Source organism: Typopeltis vanoorti, chromosome 16 (assembly GCF_054136105.1).
Source record: "Typopeltis vanoorti isolate ZY-2024b chromosome 16, IOZ_Tvanoo_1.0, whole genome shotgun sequence".
Classification (NCBI taxonomy): Eukaryota; Metazoa; Arthropoda; class Arachnida; order Uropygi; family Thelyphonidae; genus Typopeltis; species Typopeltis vanoorti.
The window spans coordinates 118599987-118616449 of record NC_143564.1 but is presented as its reverse complement, the minus strand read 5'-3'; the positions used below and the strand labels follow the sequence as shown (position 1 = coordinate 118616449).

The 16463-nt window shown below is 33.5% G+C and overlaps 1 protein-coding gene across 1 annotated transcript in view; it reads right to left on the bottom strand.

The window, feature by feature from the left end:
* Positions 1-321: 321 nt before the first annotated feature.
* Positions 322-16463, bottom strand: part of LOC150098285 (cytochrome c oxidase subunit 6A2, mitochondrial-like) — a 52647-nt gene continuing 36505 nt past the window's right edge. Inside the window, exons 2-3 of the mRNA XM_090405955.1 lie at positions 13977-14131; positions 322-532 (exon numbers count right to left, since the gene is read on the bottom strand). Coding sequence (XP_090262081.1) covers positions 446-532; positions 13977-14131 — 242 coding nt within the window. The 3' untranslated portion in view covers positions 322-445. The remainder of the gene's footprint in view (positions 533-13976; positions 14132-16463) is intronic.

The following is a 16463-nucleotide window of genomic DNA, read 5'->3' as shown; positions in this document are numbered from 1 at the left end:
TCATCCTGAATAAACTATATACATATAAACTAAGAACTACCTGATAAAAAACAGCTAAGCTTACAGAGAAATGAACTGTGATGCATATACTTAACCAAGGTACACAGGTATCTTTCAGCATTAAAACTAGTATCTTGTATGTTCTGCTAAGAAAGGCAACACTGAGACAACAGAAATCAACTCTGTCAAATGTGACATATTGCATTTGCAATAACAGCTATCTTATAACAAGAAAGAATGAATAATTTTTGCATGCCCAACTATACATTAGTATATACACAGAAATGCTGAATTGTGGAAGTCGCATGCAATAACAACCTCTGAAGAAAGGCAATATACATTTATTATTTTATTTTACTATACACTTACAATACACTATGCACCTTAATTTTTTTTTTTTTTTTTCAATATTCAGCAAGACTAAAACTGAAAAATGGTTTTGCATTCATTCCTCATCTTCATAGCCAGTTGGCAAAGCATTAACATGAGGATTGTGGAACAAAGAATGATTGCCATCACCCCATGGAAAAGGCTGTAATGAGATAAATAAATAAATAAATATATATATATATATATATAACCAAGTTAAATAACCAACCTTTTAAAATTACTTGGTAACCCTAATATATATATATATATATATATATATATATATATATATATATATAGCAGTAATATAGTATACAGTAAAGATCCATTTTATGGATACAAGCAAGGTTTGTAGAGGATAATAAAATGTTAATTTCATAATCTTGTTACTGCATACTGACAAATTTACTGCAGTTGTCCTCCAGCCATAAATTTATTTTCATTAAATATTACACAGCATATATATCTAGTATATATAGAAAATCTATACTGTTGGTATAGATTTGATATTATACTGTTGACATACTAACAGTATCATATCAAATCTATTAACTTATATCATGTTAACATAACAAAAATAGACTTAAAAAGTATATAGAGAATTAATAACCACATTGTTCAGCAGGTAAAACAATGTTACAGCTTTTGGTAAAATACAATTAGACTTAATACATATGATTTCAACCCCAAGTGCAATTGATTTGGATGATGCCTAGTAACAAATGTTTTACAGAATCAGAATGTTCAAGTATTAAAATTCTTACTCTGTGTGAATGAATGAATCATTTCCAGTATTTTTCTTTGAAGTTCTGGATTTAACTATTATATGAGATGGAACAAAATGCCCAAAAGTGTAATTTCAATGAAAAATTGAAGGATCTTTTCCCTTTCATTTTCATAACAAAAAGCAGTGATTGTGATGATAGCTTTATGATGATAAGGGTTAAGAGAAATTTATTTCTCTTAACCCTTAATTCTACAAAATTTATTCTGTCCCGGTTTTTTGTTTTCAAAAAATGGGATCCCTAAGTATAGCTTAGTGGCCCGCGGACTTCAGTGAAATTTTTAATGCGGCCCGTGCTGTCTGAAAGGTTGAAGACCCCTGCTATAGAGCATGGGAGATAAGATATGGTATAAGTATATATATATGGAGTAGTCAGAAGTTAAGATTGCCAACCATTGATGATAAAGAGAAAGCAAAGACAAAGCAAGTAGTGGAAGTAGAAAGTATTACAAAAGGTGCAGCTGAATAGAATACTAAGAATAGTAAAATGTACAACCACAGATATCACAGCTAGTACAGCACGTTTTACAGCATCATGAAGCACTGATGTTCATAAGAGCTTCTGGATGATCTTGAATAGCTCAAGTTTATAAAGCCCATCTTAAAAATCAGTGGAAAAGAGATGGAGCTAGTAGAGAAATTATAGAATGCTGACATAATTGGTATTAACAAGACAAAGAAAACAACAAGGAAAGAAAAGATCAGCAGTGGTATACAACATTATACATGAAGATAAATTTCATGTATGCCAGGCAATTTCAAGCAGGATATTCTTAACCAACTTCGAACATCTTCTAATTAAAGATTCTAACATGGAAGAAGCCAGAAAAAGTAGAGCTCGCATAAAGGAAAAAAAAAGTTATTGTTGGAGACTTAAAAAAGCAGAGCAAGAAATGAATATCACACAGAATTTTTTTTGGAAAATCTAGAGAAATGAGCAAAGCCTTTATTATTAGTAAGTACAGGTAACATAAAGGAAAAAAAAAGTTATTGTTGGAGACTTAAAAAAGCAGAGCAAGAAATGAATATCACAAAGAATTTTTTTTGGAAAATATAGAGAAATGAGCAAAGCCTTTATTATTAGTAAGTACAGGTAACATAAAGGAAAAAAAAAGTTATTGTTGGAGACTTAAAAAAGCAGAGCAAGAAATGCATATCACACAGAATTTTTTTTGGAAAATCTAGAGAAATGAGCAAAGCCTTTATTATTAATAAGTACAGGTAACCCTCGTATAACATGGTACTTATGCAACGCAGTCTTGATATGACGCAGTCTAAAATTGTAGTAACCCTTGTTGAATGCGGTACTTACACAACACAGTTCCGATAAAATCACGGTCTAAAAATTGTAGTAACCCTTTATCTTTTCATGTTTTTCACTATGTGACTTAAAAATCAAATTTTATCTTTGTTAAATTTGTGTCTGCCTGTATCCCGCATGTAATTATAAGTAGCAAATTTATATTAGGGGAAATACCCTTTAGCACACATGTACCTCAATTGTCTCCCGTATAAAACGTTTATTGTTGAAAAGTGTTATCGTTTCTGCCAGGAAAGTGCATTAAAAATCATAAGTGTGTTCATCTCAAGCTGAGCACTTTATTTTCTGGTGAGTTATATACAATATGTAATGCTTGCTTTTTTTGTGTAAAAAATTATTTTTATAGTAATGGCCACAAACTGCAATGAAAGGGGAAAACCAACATTGAAAACAAAATTAATTTCTCTCGAAGAAAAATATTCAAAATCTTGGATCGGTTGAAAAATGGAGAAAAACCAGGAGTTTTTGCAAGGACTTTGAATTTAAATGAATCATCAGTTCGAACAATCAAACAAAATGAACATAAAATCCGAGAAAGTGTTTATTGCTGGGTCAACAATAAGTGCAAAGTGCGTTACTCGCACTTTGCACTTATTGTTCACGATATTCTAATGGAAAAATCTCTAATGATTTTGATAGAAGATTGCACCTCAAAAGAAAATTCCTGTGGAATGAAAGCTTATTAAACAAAAAGCTCTCAAACTTTATAAATATTTATAGTGCAGACCAGGTGTTCAATGAAGATGAATCTGGGTTATATTGGAAAAAAGTGCAAAAACACACCTATATTTCGAAAAATGAAAGAGCTCCTGGATTCAAAGTTTCCAAAGATAGAATTACTCTACTGTTTTGTAGTAATGCATCAGGTAATTACATGACAAGACCAGTGTTTATTTACCAATCCTCAAATCCTCGTGCTATGAAAGATTAAAATATGCACTATTTTATTTTGCCTAAAGCATTTATACATTATGTGCAATGAAGTTTAAGTACAATTTGTAATTTTTATACTATGTATTTTTTCATAATTTATACATTTTCTTAACTTACATGAATTACCTGAATTAAATAAAAATATTTTTTGTGTTGGATGTCATTGTTACTTGAATATAAATAGCCAACAGGCTTCATTTCGGCGATATAAACATTATTTAAATTAACATTATTCAGCATGAAACTCTGATTCCAATCTTTGAGTTTCTTATTCAGCTTTAAAACAATGTGGGATTTAATATCCCCTTAATTGAAAAAAAAAAAAAAAGTCATTGTTTATAATTTAAAAAAAAAAAAAACTATTTCAGAACATAACCCTACTTTTTCTATGTGATCTGAGACTAGCATAACGCAATTTATATAATGCAGCATTTCTGCGGAACCTAAGATCCACGTTATACGAGGGTTACCTCATCATCATCAAATTCCTCCTGTGTACCCTCAAGGGGTGTACAGGATATGATAGTAATATCATATCCTGTACACCCCTTGAACAGGATATGATAGTACTACATGAAAAAAATTACATCATTATTAATTTCCTATCTACAATTTTCCTCCAAATCAGTCTGTTGCTTGTCAAGACTCCAACATTATCAGATCTTATATTTCTATCGTCTAAGGCACTTTGTACTGTATCAATCCACCTATATCTTGGTCTTCCTCTGGGTCGTTTTCCTGCCAACCTGGCAGAGAACAATTGTTTTGCTAATCTTTCCTCACCCATTCTGTTTAAGTGACCATACCACCTGAGATTAGCTCTGCTAACGCATTCCTGGATGCTGACAATGTCAAGGTCTTTCCTAATATCCTCATTTTTAATATGATATTGCCATTGATGCCATCTGTTCATGCCTATAATCTTTCTCAGGACTCTCATATCTGTGGTCTCTAGTCTTTGGTCAAGTGTTTTACTTCTGACCTAGCTCTCAGATCCATAAGTTAAAACTGGTTTGAACACTGTCTTGTATACAGCTAATTTAGTGTTCCGACTAATTTCTCTCTTATTCCATATGAATTTATTCAATTGACTTCCCACCATACCAGCTTTGCTGATTCTGTTGTCTATTTCTATATTTAATTTACCATCTTCACTAAAAATTGTGCCTAAATAGCTGAAATGTTTTACTTGTTCCACAGATTCTCCATTCACAACACAGTTAACATTTTCAATGATTCTGTCTATTTTCATTGTCTTTGTATTTTTATTGCTGACCTTCATACTATATCTATTACAACAGCAATTCAATTTATTCAGAGAATCTTGCAGACTTGTAGCAGATTTATTTAGAAGTATAACATCATCCGCATAAAGCAAAGAGCTAACATTAACATCTCCAATTTTGATATCATGTTTAATGCCACTTTCCTTCGTAATTTGATCCATATAGATAATGAATAACAGAGGGGAAATGTACATCCTTGTCTCACAGCAGATTTAACATTAAACCATCTTCCTGTACTTCCTTCAATTCTAACTGCTGACTTACAACTCAAATAAAGACTAAGTATTGCTTGATATAATGCCCCAATGACACCATATAACTGCAGCATATTGGATAGCTTCTCTCTTGGCTCCTTGTCATATGCCTTTTCCAGATCGACAAAACTTAAATACAGATCTTTGTTATACTCCCATGCTTTCTCGACTATTTCTCGTAAAGTGAAGATCTGATCCTGACAGCCTCTATTTGGCCTGAATCCAGCTTGTTCTTCACCAAGCTTTTCTTCCACAATTCTTCTCAACTGTTTCTCAAGTATACTTGCATAGATCTTGCCAGGAACACTCAGTAGGGAAATACCTCCGTAATTCTCACATGTAGTTTTATTTCCCTTTTTATATATGGGTACTATGAGAGCTCTACTCCAATCATCGGGAATTCGTCCCTCTGTCCAGGCTTTCTGAACTATGCAGTGCAGCCACTGTAAGACTCTTATAAAACCATACTTCAGCATTTCTGGTCGAATATCATCTACTCCTGCCACCTTTCCACATTTCAAGCCTTTGATGGCTTTTTTTACTTCAAGTATGGATATGTATTCCTGACTGCATGCTTAGTCAGTGTTTTTTACCACTGTGCTGTCATCATTGCTTGTTTCATTTAGCAGTTTTTCAAAGTAATTACTCCATACTTCAAGGATATATTTTTCTCCCGTTTTCATTTCACATTTTTCATCTCTAATTCCTTTTACAGCACTCTATCCTCCATTCTTAAGCTTCTTCAACAACCTCCAGAATATTTTGCCACCTTCTTGATATTTATTTTCTATATTCTTGCCAAAGTCCTCCCATGACTTTTGTTTAGCTAGTTTTACACAGTGTTTAGCATTCTTGCATTTGTCTCTATATTCTCTAAGAGCACAAGCTGTCTTATTTGACAGGAACTTTTGGTATGCTTTCTTCTTTTCCTTCACTGCCTCTTTAACTTCCTGTGTCCATCAGGGAGTTCTGATTTTTTTATCCTTGCACACAACCTCACCACATGCCTCTCTGGCAGAATCAATCAATATTTTCTTCAGAGTTTGCCACTGAATCTGCAAGGTTTGATTCCTGTTCTCAAACTCTTTCATTTTTTCTTCAATAATCTTTGTGTATTTTAGTCTACAGTTCACATCTGAGAGCTGCTCAACTTTTATTCACTTTAAAACTTTCTTACATGTCATTCTTTTCAATATGAAATTCAATTTTATCCTGCTCAAGACTAAATAGTGATCACTTCAAATTTCAAATTCTCTGTACACTCTGATGTCCTGCACCAGGGAGAAAACATCACTATCAACAATAACAAAGTCAATGAGGCTTTTCTTATTCCTAGCCTCTTCTCTCCATGTGAATTTGTGCACATTTTTATGTTGGAATATGGTGTTAGTAATAACCAGTCCATGTCCTGAGCAGAAATCCAACAGATATTTGCCATTATTATTAGCTTTGCTCTTTTCTCCAAATTTTCCCAATATATTTTTGTATGTCTGGCAATCATTTCCTACTCTGCTATTTAGATCCCCAACAAGGGCCAACTTTTCCTTTTTCATTGTGTCGGATGCTTTCTCTAAATCCTCAAAAAATTCCTCCACTTCTACCTTAGTAGAACCTTCTGTGGGACCATAGGCACAAATAAGTCTCATTGTCCAGTTTCCCATTCTCATATTTGCCCACATTACTCTACTTGAGACTGACTGCCATTCAAGAAGATTAGCCTCGTACTTTGTGTTGAATACTATGGCTACTCCTTTTCCTCGATTGTCATTGCCTGAATATAACATTTTGTATTTATTGCTCAGAACGATCTCACAAGTTTTGGTATTTTTTGTTTCGGTCACCCCTATTATGTCGATCTGGTACTTATCTAATTCCTCAGCTAGCTCCATTTCTTTGCCATTCAGGCTTCTTACGTTGATAGTACCGATCTTTAACTCTGGTGATGTTGAGTTGGGGTTTATTTTCAGATTTGTTCTAGTAGCAGAGTTTTCGCTGTTCGCCCTGGTTCCCTGGCAAAAACAACGGGGGCCTTGTTTAACCGGGCGATGCCCCAGCCGGCATGAAATTTTGTCATGTTGTACCATCATTCTATATTTTGGTTTAACCAATAAGAATACAATTTGGTCGGCTAAATCCCAAATTCCCAGCCCATCCTCGTCTGTTCAGTATCCAAGTAGATACCCAACAGGGTGCACCACGAGAAGGTGAGGATTGGACATTAGGTCAGAAGCCCTGGTCGGTTCTCCGCATTGCTTTAAAGGCCATGTGGAGGTCTCCTCTCTGTTATACAGCTTTGACCCTTAAGCAACGAGGGTTACCTGTACCTTCTAAATCCAGGACATGGACCAATCATTACTAACACCAAGACAACAACAGAATAAATATGATAATCAGCTAATATTTGTTGGATCTTAAACACCAGCACTAGAGCAACAATTTGTTGTCATGATGCACAAGCAACAATACTTCAAAAACAATTCAAATTGGACAAAAGGTGGTATCCTATAATGTTAGATAAACAGTCTTTACAGTTTATCATAGAAAGACTGTCTGCCAAATTTTAAGTAAATTAATGCAACCATACCTATGTTGAATGTTTAATGGAAAACAGTAAAGGGAATGAAATAAACAACAGTTTAATTAATTAATTTCTTTTTTGCTTGTTAATGCTACCCTAATGTGACATGATTAAGTAATATCATCATCATAACGCTAATTACAGGTATAGACCATATTGGTCTGTTCCGGTCTCGTTATCCGTCCAATATCCTTTTTTGAGGTCTACCCGGCGTTCTCTTTCCAATTAGTTTATATTTTAGAATTTGTTTGGAATATCGGGTGTTGGCCATTCGGTTTACATGTTCTATCCATTTTTGTTTATAATTGTTTAGTTTTTCTTCTATTAATTTTGTTTTTAGTTCTTTTAAAATATCTTCATTCCTTTTTTGGTCTAATAATGTATAATTTGCAGTTCTTCTCATAAATCTCATTTCGTTTGTTTTTATTCTTTGTTTATATTGTTCGTTTATTGCCCAAATTTCACAATGCCATATTATAATGTGGGCACTGCTAACGTATTGTGTATTTTCAAGCGTGTTTTTTTGTGTACTATCAGGCAAATAATCTGTAAACATTTTGGAGATTTTAATTTTATGTCATTTACTCCTTCATATGACATTTCACATCCAGATAACTGAAAATATTTATCTGTTCTATTATTTTATTATTAATAACTATTTTACTTCTAAATGCAGTTTGTCCACAAAATGCCATTGTTTTAGTTTTATCTGTGGAAATTTTCGTTCCAAACTGTTCTACTATAACGTTTAAATTATATATTGTAAATTGTAAATTGTCTTCCTTATCTGATATTATTACCTGATCATCTAGAAATAATAGTGTATTTATTTTGTTATTCTGGGAAATTTCTATACCTGGATTGTTTAAGGTGTTCCAGTGAATTAATATTTCATTAATATAAATGTTGAAAGTGTTGGAGACCCTATCTTACTCCTTGGTTTATATATTGTTTTTCAGAGATTTTTCATTTATTTTTATTTCATTATCTTTGTATATATTCAATATTGATTAAGTAATAGCACATGATTAAATAATAACACGTAAAATTACAATGAATTTAAGAATTTAATATAAATCACTAATATTTTGTGATGAGTATCACATCGGAGTAAAAACATGGTGAGAACTGAAGCTACATGAAGCAAGAAAGAACAAAGCCAGTCATGTGGTACTATTAGGAACCCATGCGAACTGTGAACATGGTCATTAACACAGTCACAAACTGGGCAGATTTAACAAGAAAATTATTAAATTTCCACTATATTAAATGAAGATATTTGCATCTAAAATTTCATAGACATATACAAGATAAACAGATATTCACACACCATGAATAAAAGTGTATGAGATACTAAATGAATCAACTAGGGAATACATGTACATACATTAATATATACACATTGTGTACCAGAATTAGCTATTTCAGTGAAATTAGACGAATTTTTTAAAATTTATGTTTATTGATGTTTATCACATTTAATGTGTTATAAATGTAAAAATTTCTAAATTATTTCATAATTTTATTTTCATCTCCTTTCAGAACTCTAACCCTAATAACATATCCAAGACAACCAACAATTTATAGAATCTTGTGTTCGACACTGGTGAAAAAAGCCTATCACATTCAGGTGCTGCATGCCCTAAATGAAGTGGTTTATCCAAATCGAGCAACAAGGTGTGCAGAATTTCCGGATCAGATCAAAAACCAAGGTTTATTGGATAGCATCTTATTCAGTGATGAGGCGACTTTCCACGTGTGGTAAAGTTAATAGACACAATTGTTGTATCTGGCCCAATGAAAAACCATCTGAAGTCACAGAATGGCAAAGAGACTCCCCAAAAGTTAACGTGTGGCTTAGAATGAATAAATCCAAAATTTATGGCCCATTCTTCTTTTGGGCATCTGTAACAGGTAGTGTCTACCTTGATATGCTTCACCAGTTTCATGATGATGGCATTCTTGATAATGTTGTGTTTTAACAAGATGGAGCACCATGCCATTATGCATTAATTGTCTGAGAATACCTTAATAGACACTTTCCGAATCAGTGAACTGGACGTGGAGGACCTCGATCTTGGTCTCTCATCCTCTGGATTTCTTTGCATGGGATTTCATAAAAACAAACATTTATCACCAAAAGATCAATAGCTTAGCTGAACTTAAAGTACGTACTCAGTTGGCATTGCATGATATAACTCCTGAAATGCTTCAAAATGTGTTTAGAATACCTAAGGATAGATTTGAAATTTACAGGGATACAGACCGAGCACATGTTGATAGTTCCCAATAAAGATTTGACTCTTGAAATACTTCAAAATGTGTTTTGCAATGCTAAGGATAGATTTGAAATTTGCAGGGATACAGACAAAACACATGCTGAAAGTTCTCAATAAAGATTTGACTTATGACTTATAAATCTGTCATTGTACCATAATTATGACAAAGCAGGAAATTATGACCAACTGAGGAGTATATTGAGTTCAGTGGAATGGGATCAGTTGATGGATGGAAAGAATATTGACAGTGCATGGGAAGAATTTAAACAATACTTAAATGATGCGATATCAGAATGTGTTCGAAGAGTCAAATGATGTGTAATCTTATTAAGCAAGGGATTCTTAAGAAAAGGACAATGTGGAAGGAATACAGTTTGCAAAAGGATGACGTCCGTTATGAACGTTATAAGCAGCAGGTTAGAATAGTCAACTGTCGAACAGAAAGCAAAGTCTGATTATGAAAAGAAACTGGCTCTGCGTGCTAAAGACAACCCACAAGAATTCAATCGATATGCTGCGAGTAAAAAAAAGAATGAATATGAAAGAATAACTCTTCTAAAGCCAGATGGCATGAGGTTTACAGATGCAGAAGAGGTTGTTCAGTTAATGAGTGCCCATTTCGTTAAAAGCTATCAACATGGTGAACGCAACATTCAGCTCACTGTTACCTTTTCACTAGATGAAGAAAAGCAGGTGTGTGAGGCTGAGGTATTACAGCTATTGCACAAACTGAATAAGTGTTCCACAATAGGGACTGATGGAATATCAGTATATCAGTATAATAACTGCTAAAAGAGTGTTCAGCTGAACTGGCCATTTCTTTGACCAGGATGTTTAATATGAGTCTCACAACAGGGAAGATTCTGCAGGAATGTATGGTAATTCCATTGCACAAGCGTGGTGCAAAGACCGATGTATCCAACTATCGACGAATTAGTATCTCAGGAGTGGTGGTGAAGATTTTGGAAAGAATGGTTAGGGCCAGCATTCAGAAATGGGTTGACAGTGAATATCTACTTTGCAATGAACAACATGAGTTTACTCATGTTTTAGCAACTTGCTCACATTCTATTAACAATGTTACCATTGAACTAGAGGGGAATGGATATACCATGATACTGGAAGTTTATTTGCTTATACTTGGATAAAGGATTAAACTAAATTTATTACACCATTATGCTTTTGGATTTTGCTAAGGCTTTGACAGAATACAGCATGCAGACTGCTGCATAAATTGGAGAAAATGGGTTTGGGTTATACAATATTAGCATGGATAAGAGGATAGTTGACTGACATATCAAAAAGTGGTATATGGGGGATCTGAGCCTGCAAGGTTTAAGGTAACAAGTGGTGTACCACAAGGATCAGTGCTTTGTCCACTGTTATTCAATCTGTACATTGATGATATCGGGAAGGATTTGACAGTGACATACAGTTATTTGCTGATGATGCAAAGATAGGTAGGGTAATCAGGAATGCTGCTAATATGCAGTCTTTGCAGAATGATTTGAATAGGCTGGAATTGTGGGCATGGGAAAATGAGTGTCAGTTCAATGTCAGTAAATGTAAAGTTATTCACTTAGGCATGATTAGATATCCATTGTCGTATTATTGGAGTGTTAACAGATAGGAAGTTGAAGTTTAGGAGCCATGCTGATTATGAAGACAGATTGAGAATTTGTAGACTGCAGATACTAGCAAACAGGAGAAAGAGGGGTGATATGATTGAGACTTACAAACTTCTAAAAGGATCATACAGGATTTCAATTGATGGAATTTTTCAATTTATGGAGGGTAGGGAAAGGACAAGAGGGCATCCTTGGAAGCTGAGAATGAAGACTGCCAAGAATGGTGCGAGGGCTAGATTTTTCTCTCAGAGGGTGGTGTGTGATTGGAATGGATTGCCATTGGATGTTGTGAGTGCAAGCAGTGTGAATGAATTCAAGAATAAGTATGATAGCTGGTGTGTGTAGTATGTGGCCTCCCTCGATTAGTTTCTGGAAGTCTCTCTTAATAATGATAATAAGGTAATAAACATGAAATCATGCCAGTTTTTAATAGATTTGTCCAATTTCATAAAAACAGATAGTTAATTCTGGGAGACCCTGTATATAAATATAAATATTAAACATACACAAAAGAGGTGGAGTGAATTTAATTATATATGTAATCAAATATATAAAAAAGAAGAACACAAATATATATACACACACAACACATATATACAACTAATCCATAGAAAAATTTGATTACAATTTGAATGTATGATTACTGGTGACAGTTCAGAGTCACTATTTCCCAGAATTTAGAAATTTTTACACTAACACTTCTATCATTCCAAAAAGATTGGACTGATTCTGAAGAGCTTTATAGTATGCTTTGAAGTCTCTCTTAAATTTGAAATAACTTGAAGAATTTTTGCATTGTTCCATAGGATACTGTGGCTAGTAAAACTAGATGTTCCACGAGATCAGATTTCTCAGAACAGAAAAAATGGATGAATTCCATATGCTCTGATCATCAGTTTTCTATGATATGACTAGTTTGGCCAACTTTCTTGTTCCTGATTGCAGAACAAGGAATCTGGTACACTCCTGGGTGAGCCAAGTGTGAAGTTGTTTGCTTTCTGGGCATGTAGGATCGAGGAATTCTTGTTTATTGTCTCGATGATTATCTGGAATTTGAATTTTTTTTTTTAGGAGTATTCAGATGTGTTCAGAGATGCCTTTAAGTAAGGAATGGTGTTGTGTTTCTCATAGTATCCGATGGTAGGCCATTAGTACGATAATAACTGTCCATGATGTGCTCCACTGAATGGAAAAAAAATCCATTCAGAATTGTCTTTTATCATTATTAATATTCATATGGGCAATCCATGGAGTCAAAAGACTCACCATGAGAGACCACACTATCCATTAACACAATACCTATCATAAATCTTAAATCTATTCACTGTTAAGGCACTCACAACCACTTCAGGCGATCCATTCCACTCATTCATACTCTCCAAGTAAAGGACCTAGTCTGCACACCCTTGTCACCCCCCCCCTCTACTCTCCATGTATTGAAAAATTTCTTCTCAGTCAATCTAATACAATCCCTTTAGTGACTTATAAGTTTCTATCATATCCCTCTCCTCCGACTGCAAGTTAAACTCTGCAACACACACTCAATTTATCCTCATAGGGAACATTCCACAGCTTGATCACTCGTCTCTGAATTCTCTCCATCACCTCTGACCAAATCTGTGCACAGTAGTCAACATGTGGCCAAATCATAGCCCTATAAAGAGGGATAACAATTTCCCTATCTTTACTTATCAAATGTGTTCTTCAGCATCCAAGTAATCCTTTGAGTTATTTTGCCAACTCTTGCAATATATCCTCTGAATTTCAAATCTCTATCCATCATCATCCCCAGTTTCATCAATTTCCTGTAAACTAGTACCATCAATGATATGAAGTGTGTAATATTTTCATTTCATAATGCATTACTTTACATTTTAAAACACTAAATGGCCAACTATTGTTCTTTGTCTACAATGTCAATTCATTTAAATCATCCTGTAAGATATCTACATCACCTTTATCAACTATCGGCCTCTCTAGCTTTGTATCATCGGCAAACTGAATATCCCCTCCCAAATCTTCTGGTTATATTAAAATCTTATAGATTGTAATTCTTGTCCAAGTGTATCCTCAGAGGAACAGATGATGTGCACTGCAGACAAGAGTCTTGACAATGCCAAGTTTTCATGAAGTGCAGTGCATATAGTTCTGACAATTGTATTTTCTGCCGAATGCCGTATTCTTATAAACTAAAACGCTGAGAGTGCAATCCACTTTCCTCTTTACCAATGAATCTGACAACTTAAACACTCCTAGATCTAATATAAAAGCCTTATATTCCAATGAATATTGGAGAGACATAAGTTGTGCTTATGTAACAAACTCAATGAAGGCAGAAATTAGTCAACTTATTAGAATATTTTAATTTATTGTAGTCTTGTCTGTGCACATATCAAGTCTGTTTATCCCCTTGTTAAATTATTAAATCAAAAGATCTAATACAGGTCTCAAACTAATGTAACAAAGATTTCACTGCATTATAATGTGCATGTACACAAAACATTGATTAAATACTCAAAGTATTCCGATATAAAAACTACTTGCTTTTTTGCGGATACGAAGATGCTCATAAGGGATAAACTCTGGTCTGTGAAAATGCTCCATATGTTCTTTCTCTGCCATAAATGCATTAATCATACAGAGACCAACTGCTGGAAGTGCCACAAAGAATGTAAGATTGCGCCACAACTTAACAGTGCCTACAAACAAAGAAAATCAGATAAGAAAATCCCAGAGATTTTTGAAATCAAATTTTTATAAGTTCTCACGAAGTTCTATTTATACAAAATTTCAATAAAATTAACAAAGCATGTCATTAACTTAACAGTGGAAAGTCTCCACTTTAGCTAATCTAAAAAGAAGTTCTCTATTAACTAACATAGTCTAGCTTATTGGTAATTGAAACACTTGCTAATATACAATATTCTTTATCATCATCCACACAGAGATCCTGTGTAATGTGTGTGCTCCAAGGGAGTTCACAAGACTACATGCAGAAAGTTCAAGAACCAAGAAGTCTATCGTACTACTCCTTAAACTCAATTCACTGTCTGCACACAGTGAACTCCATGCATTTACTACTCACAATATAAAAAAAATTTCAAGGATGGCCCATGGTCTTGAACAAGAGAGAAGACAAAACTTTTAATTTTTCCAGTGTCCAATGGCTTAAATGCTTCAATCTATATCACAGCCCTTGATTTTTTTTTCCATCAAACTCTGCAGATTACCTGCTTTTAAGCTATCTGCATACATCATATAATTTTAATTCTTTTATATTTATATAATTTTAATTATAACAATAATCTTAATATTTTTGTAGCCCATCTTTTCAACCTATATTTTATCTCATGCAAATTCCAGATCTGATCACAGTAATCTAGATCAGTGTAACTTTTTTGAGACTGTGGCATCTATATAAAAAAAATTGCTTTTTTTGCAGAATCCCTCTGAAACTTTTCATAAAAAAATATTGAGGAATTATGACAATGAACCGTCATTGGCAATATATTTTCATCAAAAAAAAAAAACTTATGATACATATTACAAATAAACTAATTTGTAATATGTATCATATGTTCTAGAAATAAGTCACTTTAATAAAAATTAGCATTTTTCCCATTCAGTAAAGTTCTTTTTCAGAAATTCCATTTAATGCAAGTTATAAATATCTGTACACTCTGGGGAACCCAAACAAGTTTTCAAGGAACCCTAGGTCCCACAGAATATAATTTAACACTGATTGCAATGACATGTGATCAAGGACTTTATAAAATAGAATAATATAATCACGTAAACATAAAGATATTTAATTAACCAAATATTTCGGTCTGGAAAAAGCAGACCATCTCAGTGGCACAAGAACAATTTTAAAAAATATATACAAGGTGGAATACTAACAAAAGATCATTTAAAAATAGAACAAGCTGTGTGATTTTATATCACTAAGTATTAAAGGGAATATTTTTAAGCAGAGACATGATTGAAATAAAGATATTAATTAATACTGAATGATATAATCACGTAATCACAAGAAAGATATTTATTTAACCAAATATTTCGGTCTGGAAATAGCAGATAATCGTCAGTGGTATTACAAGAATTTACAGACCGAAATATTTGGTTAAATAAATATCTTTCTTGTGATTACGTGATTATATCATTCAGTCTTATCTTGCAAGTATCCTTGAAACAACAAACATTAATTAATAATATTAAATAACATAAAATTAATATGAATTAATTAGTTATCCTGATTAGACTTTCCCAGATTTTTGATATAGATATACAGTCATTCCGATTCAGGTTAGGACGATGGAGTAAGGCCTCTACGCTTTCTTTGAATAAACGTTCAAATTTATAACGGGATCTATGTAAGAGGAGAGTTTTTGACCAAAGGATGTTGTGGTTAGTTTCAATACCGTGCTGAGCCAATCCAGATTTTTCAGGTTTGTTGTAATGAATGGAGGATTGATGTTCTTGGATTCTTTTTTCAAGAGAACGTCCAGTTTATCCAAAATAGGAGAGATCACAGTTGCAAGGAATTTGGTAAACTCCAGGAAGAGACATAGTTGACCGTTTGTCTTTAGGAGAAGGAAAATGGGAAGATAATTTGTTAATAGGCAAATACGTAGCTGCTAACTCATATTTCTTCAGAATTCTTACGATAGGTTCTGAAATCCCAGAGATGTAAGGAATTGGAACTTGACGTATTGAAAATGTAGTTGTTTTGAGGTGGATTATAAGAATCGAGAAGATGTTGAGTGCTCTTTTCAGAAAAGCCATTGAGTTGTTGGATAGTAGAAAGTTCTTTCTGTAGAAAATAAGAAGTAGAATAATTAGTTTTGGCTCTTCTGATTGGACATTTTATGATTCCTGTTTTTTTGACAAGGATGATGGGCTGATTCTTTAAGAATATAACGACCTGTGAATGTTGGTTTCCTGTAAACTGTAGTTGTAAGAGTATTTGAAGGTGACTGAAGGAGGAGAACATCTAAAAAATATAACTGGTTGTTTTCTTCCATTTCCATA